The sequence below is a fragment of the Lepisosteus platostomus genome, chromosome 14 (genome assembly GCF_059453375.1).
Source record: "Lepisosteus platostomus isolate fLepPlt1 chromosome 14, fLepPlt1.hap1, whole genome shotgun sequence".
NCBI classification, from domain to species: Eukaryota; Metazoa; Chordata; class Actinopteri; order Semionotiformes; family Lepisosteidae; genus Lepisosteus; species Lepisosteus platostomus.
In genome coordinates, this window is record NC_142624.1 from 18,893,050 (window position 1) to 18,911,598 (window position 18,549).

The window sequence follows — 18,549 nt, forward strand, 5'->3', positions numbered from 1 at the left end:
AGACTTGTCTTGGTGGCTTTGTTTGCTGATGACTCATTGGTCACACAGAGTCTGATTTCCAAGTCATTGTAGACAGGTTCGCCCAAGCCTCCAGACTCTTTGGCCTTATGATCAGTCTCAACAAGACCGAAGTCCTGAACCAACCAGCTCCAGTCACATTGGCTCCTTCACCAAGCATCAGCATTGAAGGCGTCAGTTTAATTACTTAGGGAGCATGCTCTATTCCGATTGTTCTCTTGACCAGGAGATAACGACTCAAATCAGCAAAGCCAGCCAATCGCTTGGTCGCCTGCAATCTCATGTGATGAACCATAGGAACATCAAGCTGTCAACTAAAATCAAGGTATATGAAGCGTTCTCACGAGCCTTCTGTACGGTTGTTAAACCTGGACGCTATATCAGAAACACATCAAGCAGCTTGAACGCTTCCACATGAGATCCCTGAGGTCAATCATGAACATTAAGTGGCAGGACATAGTGATGAACCTAGAAGTTCTGGACAGGGCTGGCCTAGTCAGCACTGAGGCCATGATTCTCAAAGCACAGCTAAAATGGACAGGCCATGTCATCAGGATGGATAGCTCCCGCATGCCGCGCCAGATGCTCTATGTAGTGCTTGTGTAGGGCAGCAGAAACCTAGGGCATCCCAAAAAACACTTCAAGGATTGTATCAAGGAGAACCAGAAGCAGTGTGGGATCTCTGCCAAGGAACTGGAGCCCTTTGTCAAGACAGGGCAGGTTGGCATGCTCTAACAAATAGGGCATTCTCTGACTTTGAAGCCAGCAGAACGTGTTGCCAGTGCCAGGGAACGCAGGAAGGTCTCAGCATCAGCTCTAGCAGCAGCAGTGTCATTCCCGTGCCCACACTGCCCCCAAGTATGCGTCAGTCGAATTGGGTTAACCAGCCACATCTGGGCCCATCAAAGAAGGTTGTACAACGATTGACATCATCAAACACGATGGTCAACCAACACTATTCAATACTGCAGTGCACAAAAATTAAGCTCTCTCATAGTACTTAATAACAGACTATGAGTCTAATTTAGACTACTTCAGAGAGGCTGAATAGTGCTGGTAACCTCCTACTGTAAATTAAGATTGTCATATGTGATGTGACAAACAACCCACTCATGTATTTTCAGGTATTTATGCCCTTCTACCCCAAACATTTCACGCTTTAATACTTATTAGCACTGTAAGGTATTTCCAACAACTGTACAAAAGAAGAAACCTCATATTTTTCTTTAATCCCACTTTGGAAAATGTTATGGCCACTTTAGATGTATATTTTCAGAGCCATTTCTATATCTTTTTTATTTATATTTATTTAATAATTTTTACTTTCATGAGGTTTTCTTTTTTTGGTGCACTTCATCTTAAGGCCCTCGTTCAACCTTTGCAAACAGGTGCACTTTGATGTTGGCATGGAGGTGTTTTGTTTTGCAAACAGTGACGCTGGGAGAGACAGAATTAAAAAGGAGTAAATGGGAAGGGTTAATGTGTGCTTCCAGCTTAAAGTCCAAGTGGATGAAGCTCATGGGAGGGGTGCTACAGTACATCATTGCCTTACCTCTAACATCAGCTGCAAGCAATGAAACAACCCCAACCCTGTTTGCAGCACGCAAAGCTAGCCCGCAACAGGAAAATGCCACTGGGTTGCAGGTGATGGGAGATTCTGAAAGCAACCACAAGAAAGATTAGAGAAACAAACAGCACAGGAGTTCAGGCACACAGGACTGGCGGAGATGTCTGGGTTTACCACAAACCAAAGCAAAGGGTTTGTGCTAATGTAAAATCAGCTCAGGTCATACACTGAGACAGTTCTTTGACAGCAAAAAAGCCACTTGATTACAGCCCCAGTCACCCAGTCACTGACCACAATTTAGCTTAAAGTCAAGATTTCAGTTCAGCCCACATTACAAGCTGGAGTTTTGTAGCTTTAAAGACGTTTGAGATAGATTTTACATTGCAGATGTGGCAGTTATTTTCAGGAGTTTTTCTGAGTAATTAGCTCAGCATGTCTAGACTTCCTCAGAAATTACCTGCTGTCACTCTCCCATCAAAACTTAAATGAAGTACTGCACAGCTCAGCTTGCTTAAGTTCTAGAAGGAAAAAGAACAAAACTTCTGTTACTGGGAGAGAACAGAGGAATTTCTTATGATTAGACTCCCACGTTCAGATGTATCCCCTGATTTTAAATTCCAACACACAGCAAAAGCACTGTGAAAGAATAGCTCTTCAGGTGTCCTGGCTCATATGCTCTTAATAACTCAACCTAATATTGAAATTATAAACATGCATGACTGCAAGAATGCTTGGAGAGAAACTTGTTTCTGACAGCCATGTCGACCATGTATTTGCCCCGCCCCTTTATAAAACTACTGCATTTGAATAGTGGAGGTTCACAGTTTTGTGAATAATTCTGTATTATTTGTTTGTAAAACAGAAGCCAGATGGGTCAATAATACTATCAAGGAGGGTGTCATTATTGATAACACAATTCACTGTGTGATTTATGAGATGTTTTCTTGCTTACGTAAGTTCTTAGATTTAAACAAGCACAGGTAAATCTCATGCTAATTACAACTGCGACATAACAGAAATCTAAACATAGAATTTCTGTTGTGCGATTTCAATAGCTAACCTTTGGGAACATCTTTTAGTTAACAGAGATGAAAATCTTTGATGTGGTAGATGGGGGTGGTGGGTTGAAACTTGAGGTTGAGAAAATAATCGTTCATACTTGAAAATTGTAGGAGTGAGTTTACTTTTTTATGATGTCATATCAATAAAGTGTTTTTCTTCTAGCATTATTTTATTTAATTAGAGTGAGCACTAGTTGTCAGGCCTTTAAGTTCTGAGTTATACATCCTTAACGTATTATCATCCTTACATCCTTAACGTATTATCTTGTTTGTTTTTGACTGTTTCAAGTGGAAATTTTGAGGCTTTCAAAACATTAGACATCACTTGTATTTTGCATTAGTTCAAGAAAAAAGAATAACATATATGTTGCATTTGAAAGAAGCTGTATTGGCTTCAGGCTCCCAGTTATAGTAGTTTTAAATGCTGGCAACTCTGTCTTAGTGTGGTGACTGCTTTCTGGCTATTCAAAGTAGAACACCTATAACAGTATGTATGGTTTGTTTATGCACATAAAAAAGAAATACTTTTATTTCAACAGATTGGAACTCCATTATGGATAGCAGAACCTCTCTTTGTAGTGCTATATCTTTTGAGAGCTGAATCATCATGAAATCTTTCTAAATATCATTTAAAAGTATTTGTTTTCAAATACTTTTATGTATATTTTATATAGTGTTTGCATGGTTTAATAAGCTTTGCCTAGGTAAGTAAAATAAATGGTTGTTTCCAAGCAAACTTATTTTTTGTTTTTTACAAAGATTGTTGTCAACTATCACCAGGAAGTATAACACATTTAGTATTAAAGTTTCTAAGATTATATCATAAACAGGCAACAAATCTCACGACATATCACCATTACCTTTCGCAGGTAAATTTGTATTTGTTGAGTATTCTATTTTGAAACTGACCAGAACTATTTAAAATTTAGAGAAGTTTAATAAATTTAGACATAGTTTATTTACATAGTTTATTTTTGGTATAATGACATACATATCAGTCACACTAGCCTGGACTTGTTTCAAAGTATAATCAGTGCTGAATGTATTATAACAGTTGTAGACTTTTTATATATATATAATATGATGGTGGAATACAAAGTAGTGTTTCTTATGCTGGATGGGTTTGATATAGTGTCATTCCCACTTACTGTGTGTATTGACATTACTAATTGGGAACCTTTGGAGAGCTGTTCAGACAAAACAGGCAGAAATCACTTAAAGAACTAGCCAAGGACTGAAAAGGTGGAACTCTGTTCACCAAGATTCTTTGAAAAAGCACACCCATAACAATGTTTTAAAAAAGACTTCAACTGAGGTTGAAAAGGTCTAATTTAATAAGAAGTTCCAGCAAAAAACAGAAGACACTGGAATTCCGCAAAACTAGGTTTGAAACCACAAATTTGAAGTGTGGACTTCACTTAAACTTTACTCTGTACATAAAGGTCAGTATGACATCTGTTTTGAACCTCTTCGTTGTGTAGAACACATTGCTTTCTCATGCTAGAAAGTAATTAAGAACTTGGCTGTGGTGATTGATAACCTCACACTGCCACAAGATATATTTAGTTATTTTCTTTTTTCATTAACAAGACAGATGAATATGAAAATGTACTGAATATATTGAAGTTTGAAGTATCCTTAAATTAAGTTTATTTTGGTATGGTTATGGCATTTATGGTGACGCCTAAATACAGGATAATTTAAACTTTTGTAGCCGACTATGCTACCCATTATTGAACAATTATGAAGGTGCTATGGTCCTTTTCCCCTACAATAGGTAACCAGGTATGATGATGTTCTGTCACTGGACCAGGCAAGTCAGTCAACCTACAGTACATAATACTCTATTTATTACTGACTGTCAATCAACCCATCACACATTGCTTTATAAAATAACAACACTTTATAAAATAACAACACTTTTTTCTAACCGCCACCCAAGACACAAGAACACATAAGACAAATTACTCACAAGGGATACACACTCACAAACCAGCACAAGAACCCCATGCATGGAACCCAGTTTACAAAACCCCAATGTCTCGAATGAGCAGTGCAGCAGTGTCGTTCTCCAAAGAACGATCCAGTTGGTGACATGGCATGTCTCCTTCTGCCACAATGAAATAAACTGTCTATTTTTAGGCATCTTTTCCAGTAGTGGCTGTCCTGAATGATGTTGGTCCCTTACACCCACCCCTACACTTTTTTTCTGAGTCCAGCTTTTGAGTATTGGGGCAGGAAGACAATGCTGGGGCCTTCCTTCTTCCTTCTGCTGCTCTTTGTAGAGTCCCTGGTGTCGGAATCCTCTCATAAGTGCCTTCGGTACAAACTGGAATACAAATGTGTCTTCCAATTTCTTCTGTCCCTCTCTACTTACAACTGGGGTTTCTGCTGATACAACTGCTGATACATTCTCAGGGGGGTGGAAGTCTTCCTTTGATGTCTTGGGCAGTGGGCAGAGCTAACTGCTTGGGGCTCAACAGGTTGCATGAAGATGACCGGGTGTAACAACGCATTCTGTATTTGTACCCTGTTCTAGAGCCCTCTCTCTCTCTGAGGCCCACAGTGAGACCTGTTTCACAATCCCACATGTCGAACTCTGAACTGTGGGATTGTGAGACGGTAATTAATGAGCAAGGAGGACGTTTGATCAATGGGAAGCTCAAAGGACAAGGAGAGAAATGTATCTATCCTTAGGGAGGCACTGGCCATTCAATGCAAATTTAAAGTAATCATAGTCCTTGACACCTGTTATCCCACACCCCAATTTTGTCTGTGAGATCTATTGTAGTTTCAAGTTAACTGGTTTGATGTATCATGTATCATTTTCTGCATTATTTGCTTTTCATATAATGACAATTACTTCATCACATGTCATAAAAAATATTTTAATTTCTTTTGGAATTAATTTCTTTTCATCCTGCCTTCTATTTGCTAATTGTTAACCAACTTGGTAACTGTGCTTCCACCAGGGGAATATTGGTCACAGGTGGTCAGGCTTCAGTCTGGGCACTAAAACCTTTGGTTTGGATGACTACCTTTACTGCTTGAGCTGCTTGGGAGCACAGAATTGATCGTATCTCTTACCCACTTCATGCAGAGGACATGTTTTTGCTATTAAATCTTTCTTTGACTATTTTTTTGGTATTTCAATCTGTATAAATTATGCAAGGGCTCCTCTTTTGATTTTGCAAAGGCTAAATAAACATGTTTGGCCTTAAAGGTTGCAGAGCTTACTTCTTATTAGAACTATTTAGCTGAAAGCAAGATAAACATTTTACCCACACCCAGATTAACCATAAACCTTGAAGAAGTATCTTGACTTTTGACAAAATCTGAAACAATGCTGCTTTCTCAAACAAATAAAAATACAGTTGACCTTATTTCAAATATCCTGTCCTCCAAATTAATAAATTATATTTATATTTATTACAAGGTAGCAGAACAGTTGGTGCTGCTGCCTCACAGCCCTTAGATTCTGGGTTGGATTCTCGATTGGGGAGCCTTCTGTGTGTAGTTTGAATCTTCTCCCACTGTTAATGTGTGTGCTTCAGTTTTCTTCAACCTTTCAAAGGCTTGCTTGCTATAAAGGACTGTAATTGCATGTTGGATGTAAAGTAGTCCCAGTTTGGTCTTATGATTCCAGGATAGACACAGGGTTGCTTCAGTCCTTAATAGAAATATGTGATTTGCTAATAACGAACGGATGAATTCATTAATGTGATATTTTGAAGAAAAAAAATATTCAGAGACGTTTTATATTAAATATAAATTAAAGTATTTAAATTAAATATTGCAATCGGCAGGTTTAAAAGTCGTTTTTTTTTCTCTGGTTCGGGGTAGGTTTTCTTAGTTATTGCCAACTTCAAGAAGAATGAAAGGAACCAGGAGCACTCAGTGATTTACACATGGAGCCAAAGGAAGCTGAAGTTCATTCTGTACCAGACCCTGGAGACCCACGGTGCCAGAGACTGGGAGGCCTTTCACATTGAAGGGGAGACCTTTCTTGCTGTGGCAAATCACATACAAGGTACTGAGTCCTGTCATTACAGCTTGTTTTCTGACAAAAGCTACTTTCACAAGCTTTTCTGACATAGGTATTCACACTGTCTCCCAAGAATGAGCTGCCATTTACCATAAGCACATGTATCACAAACAACATAGAGAAAACAAAAAGGAAAATGTTATTTTTGCGTATCCCCTGACTAGGTGGGAGCTGTCAAAGTATTGCTCAAAGATGTGAATAAAGGTCAGTACACTGCCTTTTTGGAATTCCTCTGCATTTTATTTATAAAAAGTAGAGTACACATTTGTAGGAAATTCACATCTCATTACTATAAATTAGGATTCATAGAGTTGATTGCAGGTGTGGACAAAAGTGCAAACCATTTTATAAATATGGAAGACATTATTTTGGAAAATAATCCCAGAGTAAAAATAAAAGTACTAGAGTAATCCCTGTATTATTGTCATCACTGTAACAAATTATAATGATCTATAGTTTGAGTCTGTGTTTAATCGTAACATATGGCAGACCAAAGATATAACGTATAATCACAGAACATAAACACTATTTTACTACACATTACATCCAAGGTATTCTCATTTAGATTACTGTTGTTTTAATGTAGGATAATTCACACATAAAACTTAATAATTTATTGTGATGCAATGTACATTGTGTCTAGCGTATTAAATTAGTTAAGCATATGAGTTACTCCAGAACACATGTTTTTAAGTCAGTGAATGAGTTAATATTATCTACTGCAGTTAATATGGCAGAAAAACAGTGAGAAAAAGATTATAGAAAACACAGAAAGTAGGATTTTAAAGCAATGAAGATTGAAATAGTAAACATGATATACAGTTTAGCCTGTAAAGCTTTTGTATAAGTAGATCCAACACTTGTTGCAAATGTCTACAAAAGTGACACATAAATGCATTGCATATCAAGAAAATATAGTACAGCCTTTTTCATGTCTGATAACGAGCCATCAACTAAGGTAAAAGCCTAACCATTATTAGTACAGTATGTGCCATTTGTGTTTAAGCTTTGATTCCTCATTTTTCCACTTCTCAGCCCCTTCCATGTGTATAGTGCTCATCTTCTGTCTGGGGAGTTAAAAATGCATCTTTTTGTTGATCAAAGAACAAAGATGACATAAAGAGCCTTCATGGGATCTTACAGCCCAGAAGCACAGTCTGTGCACCTGCAAAGGGTTGGCACAGCGCCAGCCAAACGCAAACCTGTTCCAACAACTGCCTGCCCAGACAGCCTGGGAACCAGGAGCTGAGACTGGGGTGTGTGAGGTGTTGGGGGTGGGGTGAGGGAGGCATGTGTGTGAGAGAGAGAAGCAGACAGACTCAGAGCTGGAGGATATACAGCAGGCTTATGAAACGATGAAAGTATTTTCAAAAGCAAGGCCTTACTTTCAAATCCAGACTGTAGCACTGAAATAATAAATCTTTAAAATAAAAACATCCAGTACATTATCAAGAGGTAAAGGCAAATGACTTTCTGCATTTTGTTTTCAATGGAAATATGATATCCTATTGTTTGGTTTTAACACTAAAGACAACACTAAAGAATGGCAGGGAAGCTGTAAGAACCCATAAATTTAAATTAGATCACATAAGTGACATTCTCACCCAAAATGTCTGCCTTAAATATTCATTTATTAGGTCTTCCTAATGGTAGAAATCTTTAAAGAAGATATAGTGTTTTGAACATTTACAATTTAAATTGAATATCCCTGATAATTTCAGAAAATTGGCAAGAAAGAAATGCAGACTAGTATTGGTTTTGGAAGTCATGTATTCTGTGTCCTGTGCTTTCCTGTGAATTATCTGACATGATTCAACTCTCACCAGAATGTACATTTTGTGAACTCCAGCTATAGGTTTGTACTTTATCTCAATGATGGTTTACAGAAGCATTACTGTATTTACAACACTAAACTGAAGCTTAGTCTTCCAGTACAGGAAACATATTTTTATTATCTATTACAATATAGAAATATATTAAATATATATTTCCATGCGTGTTATGGAAGATTTTTAGAGATATAGGCAGAAACATTGTGATGGGGATCTCAAATCTTGTTTATGATAAACAAAACCCTAGTTTCTAAGGATCAGTTTCTGAAAGGTAGACCTTGGTTGAATGTTACTTTTGTCAGTTGTGACCATCTATGCCCTAAGATGAAAGTAAAATAAAAACATTAAGAAAAAAAAAGGAAAGTTCAAGTAAGTTTAAAACGTCTATTATATATAAATATATATATATACAGTATATAAAATGACATTCAAGATTAAATTAGCCTGAAGTTTAACCTTCAAAAAAGAAGATTTTTACTAGAAGGTTTTCTGGTGGGGTCAGAAACCAGAGCATAAGAACTTCAGGGGAAGTTTACGGGAAAGATAATCAATGCATAGAACAGAATGTAGAGCCTTGTTGTTGAGTCAGATACCCTGGGACCTCTCAAAATTTAAGGTTGTTGTTCCTAAAGAATTCAGCAGTGTAAAGTTGCATATTCTTATGTCCTTAAGATTAATATGTACATTTTATTTATATTATACACTGTATATGAATATACAATATGTAGAGTTGGAACATCTGACAGAGTGAACAAAAGTGTATTGTGAGGATAAATCTAATTAAAATGAAATTGAAATTAAAATGCATTGTTTTCTTTTGCTTTTCTGTATGTGCAGAAATAATACTCAAGGAATTAATGAGAATTACTAGGTGTGCAAATTGAGTGAATTGTTTTACAGCTCCAGTATACACTTTACCTTGCAGGAGACAATCACAACATACAGAGTCTCATTTATAAATGGAACCCAGCTACCCAGCTCTTCGAAGCCAACCAGACCATCTCTACATCTGGAGCCTATGACTGGGAGTTTTTCACTGTCGGGCCTTTCTCCTTTCTGGCTGTGGCAAACACCTTCAATGGGATATCTACTCACATAGATTCGAAAATTTATGTCTGGTTTGGTGGGAAGTTTCAACATTTTCAGTCGATTACCGTGAGTTTAGAGCTTTTTATATAAGAATGATTTATTTTTAATTGATTCCTTTTCTGTATTCTCCATTTATCATACAACACAAGGTCTTTTAGAAACAGCTTGCTTCATATGTTAAACAGAGACCTGTTTATTAATCATTCATAGTAAGTGTACAATATGTTCTATAGTTAAATATAGCTATATGAAATATGGATAATATATTGAAAACGTGACTGGCATGGTGGAGCAGCATTGTACTGCTGGGTCCCAGGTTCAATTCCTGGGGTACTATCTGCATGGTATTCTCCCTGTTTTTGCATGTGTTTCCTCCACGTGCTCCGGTTTTCCTCTCACAAACACAATTAACATTCCAAAGACGTGCTGGTAGGTTAACTGGCTTCTATCAAATCATGTGAGTTTGTTTGTGTCAGTGTGTGTCCTGTGATGTTCTGGTGTACTGTCCAGGGTGTATCCAGCCTTGCTCCCAATGCTTACTGGCATAGGCACAGGGCCACTGTGACCATGTTTTGGATAACTGATAATTGGAAGTGATGTGACAATGCAATTGGCAGTATTTCTATCTTTTTACATTTGTCTTAAAACCATGTAGAAGGACAAGGCTTGACCTCTGCTGTAGGATAAGGTTAGATTATATGATTTAGATTACGTACTGTGGATTAAAGATCTCATTTGTGCGATACACATTATCATAAACTATATTGTACAGTACTGTATCTTTACTGTATTTTGTATGTGCAATAACCTGCATAGTAACCCAAATTTCAATGTTAGGAGTCTCGGACACACACTATCCTCATTTTTATTATACTTGCAGTACATGCATATAGATCAGGTCTTGTAATGCATGATAAAAATGCCCTCTCTTTGACTTTCATTAGTCATTATACAGCAAAGGGGAAGCAAAGGGGTGCCTTCTAGCACAGTGGGCTACTGTACATCCCTGTCTAGGGTTGTACAGGTCAGTTTGGTCGTGTCTGAGATAACAGTTAGCATCTGATCTCCACCCATACAACTGCTTATTTCTGAGACTGATAACAAATTATTCATAGTTTACGACTGATTAACAATCGTTATTAGTGTGATACTAGAACACCTTAATGCTGAATGTAGTCATTTGACTCTTTTAAGGGCTATATGGGTAGATACTTGAAGCAGTTTGCACTTATTGTCTGAAAAACCATGGGAAAAATAGATGTTAATATTATCTCTTCAATAGAGCCTGTAAAGCAGTTGACACACAAACATATCATCTTAACAGGCAATTACTTAAGATTGATGCTTCAATTGACATTTTGGTACAAATCTCAAAACCTCATTTTGTTTTTAAAAGTTTGTTGAATGTAAAAACTGTTATGCAGTGTGTCCCATAGTCAGTGGAATCTTGATTCCCTAAAGGGGCCCTCTAATACCATAATTGCCACTTTCATAAAAAAAACTGATTTAGAAATTGTTAGCTGTAGGCGTTCCTACAATTTCCGATCCAGAAAGAACATTTCTGTATAGTTTAAAATGCTTTGTCACCTATTTATTTTCCGAAGCTTATGGAAAAACCTCATTTGTTTTTTCTGGAGGTTTTAAGATTGAATACTGTATATAGACTCAGGTGGCCATTTGCAATTATCTATGGCAAATGGTGCTATGACATAAAAAACACAGCTGAACAATTTTAACATGAGAAATGCAGTAATGTATTACTAAATAATTCTTTAATACCAAATATTGACTAAATAATACATTAATACTAAAATGACACAGAATCTTATTCCCAAGAAATTTCTACCACCTTGTTTTTACACCTTTTTTCCTAATTAAAATACACTAATCATTATTAGGATATTTATTTAAAAGTCGCTAAAGGCTGTTTAAGACTTTAGATCTTCATTTTTCTTTTAAAAAAACTGACAATAGTCCCAATAAAATTAAAAGCAATTTATGAGTCAAGTTGTACAATTGACTTAAAAACTAACCAAACATATATAGAAGTATGCTAAACTAATTTAGTGTAATATTGCCCAAAAGAAATGATTAGAATTGGAAAAGAATGAACTGCTGGATTTCCAGCTTTGAAATAAAGCTTTTATACAAAAGGAAATAAAAGTAAACTAACAACAAAAAACAAAACAAAAAATCTTACAAATATAGTGATTCTCATTGTTGTTCTCAAAAGGTAGGATAAATGGTTTAGCTAATATACATTCTAATACAATGGAAACAACTCAAATGCAATTTTGTAATCTGTAAAGGAATTAATTGTGAATCCTTCCTTTAAAAAACATGTAACTATAAAGCTATTCAGGAAACCGGTGCTACTATATAAGCAAAGAGAATCTGAAATCAAAATAATAAAGATACAAATTACACATTAATCTTTTCTTACTATTGCTAGAATATATTTTTCATTTGATTTTAGCACTAATAAAAAGTTATGCAAACCCTGAGCAAAACCTGATTTCTACTTGACAATTTAATGAGTGAATACAACAGTCAGACAATATCAAAACCAAATTTTCCAGTCAAGAAATGTTTAGCCCTAAGGAAAGACTTCAAGATACTGGCAGAGGCCTTCCTATTTCAAGAGAACTATCTACATAAAGTTTGTTTAGTTTATTGGTATAGAAATAAACTGAGACTGGCATTTGCTGATTTGTCCTAAGCATTTGAATGTAAAGCATATTCTAATAAACAAGCAGGTATCTGAGCACTGAGTATTCTCTAGGTGCTCCAATTTCCTCCCACATTACTAGCATATAATCCTGTCATCCCATGCTTATGGTATTGTTTGCTATAGCCTTCACCAGAAAGTGCTTTTCTGATAATGGGAGGCTTTATATCTATAATTGTATCACTTCAGTTGTAGCAAGGTGAATCCACTGAGTTTTTGCATACTACATTTTAGTCATGAATTAACATGACATACTGTTTCTAGAAATTTTCTAGAGATTAAAATTCTAATTTTATCTTCCTTTACCATTCATGCTTCTCTTATGCACTGATAATGTATTAGAATTATTTAGGACTATGACAAAAACAAACATTCTGTCATATACTGTATATTTTTCCTGCAAGGATCTTTCTTTCTTCCCTTCTCTCTCTATATAAATCCTGGTGAAAAATAAAATCTGGTTAATCTCTTTTTGCTTAAATCGGTCTAGTTCAGGTCATAGCTTCTGGGTGCATCCTAGTGACCACCTTTTTTCACCTGTCTCTGTTATCCAATCTGGTGAATCTAGACGGACACAGATCACATGGAAAAGATGACTTTTTCAACCGTTTTACTGACAAAACTAACTGCATCTAAAATATTCAAATCAAGTTTGGGCGAGTCAGGTTTATCCATTCCTACATTATGTCTAGTTCGATGTCTAGCTTTGTCAGGCTCAAGACATGGGCCCTCAGACTTACTTAGATGCTCTACGATTCCAAATGAATCCCGGTGTGCTGCTGTGGGTTTTCCGGTGGTTTGAACGAAAAAGCAGAATATCAGTGCTGGTTTTAATTCTGGTTTAACAACTCTGTTAATTAGATCTCTCTCCTACTAAATCCAGTTAAAAAATATCACATTTTCCTATGTGCAGACAAACCTACCCCACCCACAAAAAAGAGAGACAGAACCTGGGCCTTATACTTAAAGAATTCAATACAAATTTGGTACTAGCATTATTTCTTCTGAGAGTTAGAAATCTCAGTACAAGATGTCATCTTGAAAGAAATCACTTGTTATGATTTATTGCAATTAATTGCAACATAATTCTGTATTTTACTCCTCTTAGCAAATATGTGTTAAATACTGTACATATAGCCCTTAACAAAGTGCCCATAACAAACACTTTAGATGACTTTGGTATGAAGACTGCTTATGAGGAAAGTTGTTCTACAATGGACCATACAAAAGTGGTTAAATTCTTACGGGGACCCATCACAACAAAGTCTTTGAGTGGCCCAGTCATAGTCCTGACCTGAGTCCTACTAATCCTAATCTTACCATCTGAAAGTGCTGCCGATGGTGTTTACACCAAATAATAATAATAGCTTACACTTATATAGCACTTCTCTGGACACTCTATTCAAAGTGCTTTAACGCTTTAGGAAATGGGAACTCTCCTCCACCACCAATGTGCAGCATCCACCTGGATGATGCAACGGCAGCCATAGTGTGCCAGTACACTCACCACACGTCAGCTATCAGTGGGGAGGAGAACAGAGTGATGAAGCCAATTCATAGATGGGGATTATTAGGAGGCCATGATTGGTAAGTACCAATGGGAAATTTGGCCAGGATGCCGGGGTTACACCCCTACTCTTTTCGAGAAACGCCCTGGGATTTTTAATGACCACAGAGAGTCAGGACCTCGGTTTTACGTCTCATCTGAAGGACGGCGCCTGTTTTACGGTATAGTGTCCACGTCACTATACTGGGGCATTAGGACCCACATGGACTGCAGGGTGAGCGCCCCCTGCTGGCCCCACTAACACCTCTTCCAGCAGCAACCTTAGTTTTTCCCAGGAGGTTTTCCATCCAGGTACTGACCAGGCTTATGGAAAGAGGAGAAAAAATGGCAGCTACCTATGTTTCACATAGCCACACAAAGTGTATCAATGCTCACCAAATGCCCTTTTCACCATAGCTGATCCTCTTTAACAATTTTGTCTACTTTACATTTAGGAATTTATTTGACCAAATCTTATTGCACTTGTAGACAACTGGCCTCACATGTGTTAGACCTGCGAATCCAGTATTAGTGAAGCACTGATCCTAACATTTCATTGCAAGTTGAAATTCATAGTGTAACTGATAACTAAATTAATTTACTTACAGTATGTATTTCAGTGGCTGGTTTTACAAAAGAGATCTATACTTGACTAGAGTGAGTGTGTGAGTGTGTGTGAGTGAGTGAGAGAGAGAGAGAGAGAGAGAGAGAGAGAGAGAGAGAGAGAGAGAGAGAGAGAGAGAGAGAGAGAGAGAGAGAGAGAGAGAGAGAGAGAGAGAGAGAGATGGTTCAATTGTCCTTTCTCATTTCTTTAAAAATTAGGTAAGAAAACTTGTTAAATTACAATATGTACAACGGAACATAGTATGTTCCACTTACCATCGCTATTACCTTTGGCATAACCCTAGTAGTGAACAATTATCACTAGCAATTTTCTAAATGTATCTGCTTATATGAGGGAATAATAGGCTAGTCATATGTAGGGAGTTATCAAAATAACCAACTAGGTAAAAACTAAGTGGACTGAGCTTAATGAGCTGAAATGAACTCAGGTGGAACAGGTTTTTATTATAAATGTGATTCATTTCATTCCATAAATTCTAGGGAAAATATTTTAAGAAACCTGATCAAGGTGAAACTTTGCCTCAACTATTTTCAATGTATCTTTCTTTTTTTCAGTTATACAACTAAATCTAATCCATTTACTGTATCTAGATGTTTGTTTCATCACGTCTCTTCATTGTTATTAGTTTTTTTTTTAGTTTTGGAGACTTTTTCAAAAAGGAGTACATTTAAATCACAAAAGATTCAAAGCTGAAAAAAGCTTTAACTTTAATGAGGAAAATGAATGAACACAGGTTTCAGTTGAATTTAACAGATGAACAGATAGCTCAGTAAGGGTAGTGATAGAAACAGACACAAGGGTTCTGTACCTGACCTTTGTACATGTGAGTGTAAAATAACTGATGGACATTAATGGGTTTTCCTAATTCTGTTGTATTAAGCAATGTGGCATGATCTGTGTGTAGACTGGCTGACCACCAATCACTGTGGCTGATGTCTTCAGTACCAGGCACAAGCTTACTGACCACACGGGCAGTAGTGTGGAGCAATGGTTACAGGTCCAGAAGCCTAACCACAGGGGTCCTGGACACAACCACTGAAGGGGACACTGTTGTTGTAAACCTTAAGCAAATTGCTTACCAAATTGCTCTGTAAAATGATAACCTCTATAAATGCCAACAGGTGTAAATGTACAGTAAGTAGTTCTTAATAATCACCTCAGTCAGATAAATTATTAATTAATAGTAAATCTGGACACCTGTTTCTTCTGTGGAGTTTCACGTTTAACAACAGTGCTTGAGTTTACAAAATTATCAACATATTTTATGTGCTATCATGTACAGTAAATTTACTATGTACTATATGATTCATATAATGAAGACGCAAAAAACATTCAGATACTTTAAATATCTTCCAACCACATTCAATATGGGAAACTCAAACATACCCTGTGGAGATGATGGGTGGGTGTTTGCATATATGCTATTTTTTATAGATTAGAAGCAGAACTAATAAAGTTTTGCTTAAAACCTTTATGCTACCCAGAGGTGAAATCAGTTTTGTTCCATGAAGTTATAATTATGAAGGATCAAATAATTACATTCTTATATGTTTCTGCTCTACGATTTGTGTCAAAGGTGAATGTGCTTTGTCTCCCCTGGAAAATGGGTTAAAAAAGCAGTATGAGCATGGCTAAATAGCTTAAAAACTTTCATTTTTTTGTGTGACTGATTTTCATTCCAGAGCTAGTAATCTTTTTAATAATTGTTTTGGTGTTTAAAATGTATTTATCTGAAAGAACAATGCCTACTGAACATCAGGATTTATCTTCTTTTCACTAAAGATTTTGGGACTTAATGGTGTATATTTTATAGAACAAAAATGTTATTAATCTTAGGCAAGTGATTGCAAAGAATAATTCTCAACGAGGGTACATCTTTCTGTGTTTTCTTTTTGCAATGTACCAAAGATTTAAAAAATCAAGCTATTGCATTATTACAGCTTACAAATCCACAACAGCAGTGAAGTTGATTAGGAACAAATGGGGAAATTGGTAATAAAGCCCTTTTAGAATCCGGAAATATTCTCATAAAACCAGAAACAAGATGTATTTCCATTTTAAAATTTAATATTTTATCATTGCAGTTACCAAATGTTTTAATACACGTTTGTTCTGTGTTGCATATCTAAAAGGAATCTGTTTGTAGTCTGACCAGAGTGATTTATGAATTGTATTAGGTATAGGTTCCATAAATGGATTTTAAAAAATGACACTGTCTTCATGATGAGGGGAAAGGGGCAAAATTAGTCAGCAACCACCAGACATGACCTCAGAGTTGTGGATCTATTAACCTCCTACTCATTGAAAAATCAGCTTTTATGCAATCAGTTCATCTTGTCAAAACTTGGCCCACTGCACAAGGAAGGAAGAGATAATATACGTTTGTGTTTCATTAAGGATTACAAGGCAAATTTTAGCAAAATGTATTTATTTGACATCAGTTTGTGTCACATAGAATTACATTTAATATTCTAGGTTATACTGTATATTGTGTTGCACTGTCTCTCATTTAGGAATGCTTCTTCACACTCATACTTCATGATATAAGATTCACTCTTATCACACTTGAACGCTGATACTATGCAGACCTTTATCCCTTTGAACTTTCCCTTTCTGTAAGTAAGTTCAGACTTACTCATTTCCTAATATACCCTTCATTGTTGAAAGCAGCACCTGAAAGTAATAATTAGTCAGATTAATAGGTTTATGGTAAGTTAGAACTGTCAATTAGTCTTGAGTTTATGACTGCCACCTAGCTTCTTGCTAAGGGGTATAATTAGGATATCACAGAGAAGACATAGACAGGATACAGACTGGACATAGAATATTTCATTTAATTAGTTTAATACCACATGAAGCTACAGGTATTTTCTAAGGCTGCTAATATATGCTTTTATATTTTGGAAATATAAAATACTCAACAGCGGGGTAGCCAAAGCATGTCAATAGATTAATTTCTTTTCATAATAAATATTACTTAAATTCTCAAGAATTTTACATTTTATATTGTTACATATTGGGGGTTGTGCTAAAATTACAAAAAAGGAGGTTATTAAATTAATATAAAAATCAGGTTCTGACACCAGCTTGATATGCTAACAATAAAAAATATTAATAATTTCACCCCCTAAGGGCAGGGATTACAGCAGGTCTTATAGCAGGTCTGTCCTTTATTCACAGGCACAGTTTGTCAATAGAGTAAAAAACATCCCTAGACAACAATAATTTTGTAACTTTATGCAGGTACGTATATACTGTACACACACAATGCTACACAACATAAACCAGTCACACTAAGCACAACAGTTACACTATTCACTGATATTTATAATTCAGTTTCAGAGCCCTAATGTTTATAAAAGCAAAAAGTCCAGCATTTCTATTCATTTAATATTAACACATAAACTACTTTAACAAGAGTTAAGATAGAGAAACTGTGTCCTAATAAACAAAATGGATCATAACCAAGACTACAGTAAATCTCTTACTCTATACAGATACTCACACATGAATAGGAACCAATTTCCCCAATCCACATTAAAACAACACTAAAACAGGAGAGATGTTTTAGCATGAAGATCCACAGTAAAGGAAATCAGAATTTCATAAAATAAATAAGATGGCAAACCTTGGTCTATAATAAAGCTCAGAGTCCAGTACTCTTTCAGCATTAATAATACCACAACTGAATCTGGTTTAATTTCAAGGAGGAGCTCTCTCACGGCACAAGCTTTTAATGAAGAGAAGGATGATGGATGATGATGATGTTCTTTTGTTCCTGTCCTTGTCCTCCTTTCTTTCTCTTTATCTATTTTACTGTGTGTGTTCCTGTTTTTATGCTATGATCCATTTCTGTATATTCCAACTTGACCTCACTAGGAATGGCTCTATCACTGTTGGATCTTTATACTTTGCAATGGCTGTCTTAATGATTTTACAGTTCCTTTGTTTAACCTGAGTAAATTATTGAGACTCCTTTTGGTCATCTGTGGATTCCTCCAAGTGTACTTGCCTCATGGCCCAATAACACCTAAATAT

At 36.2% G+C, this 18,549-nt stretch overlaps 1 protein-coding gene across 1 annotated transcript in view; it reads left to right on the forward strand.

Moving 5' to 3' along the window:
* tspearb (thrombospondin-type laminin G domain and EAR repeats b) overlaps window positions 1-18,549 on the forward strand; it is a 52,679-nt gene that overhangs the window by 21,104 nt on the left and 13,026 nt on the right. Inside the window, exons 8-9 of the mRNA XM_088607343.1 lie at window positions 6,490-6,676; window positions 9,449-9,678. Coding sequence (XP_088463469.1) covers window positions 6,490-6,676; window positions 9,449-9,678 — 417 coding nt within the window. The remainder of the gene's footprint in view (window positions 1-6,489; window positions 6,677-9,448; window positions 9,679-18,549) is intronic.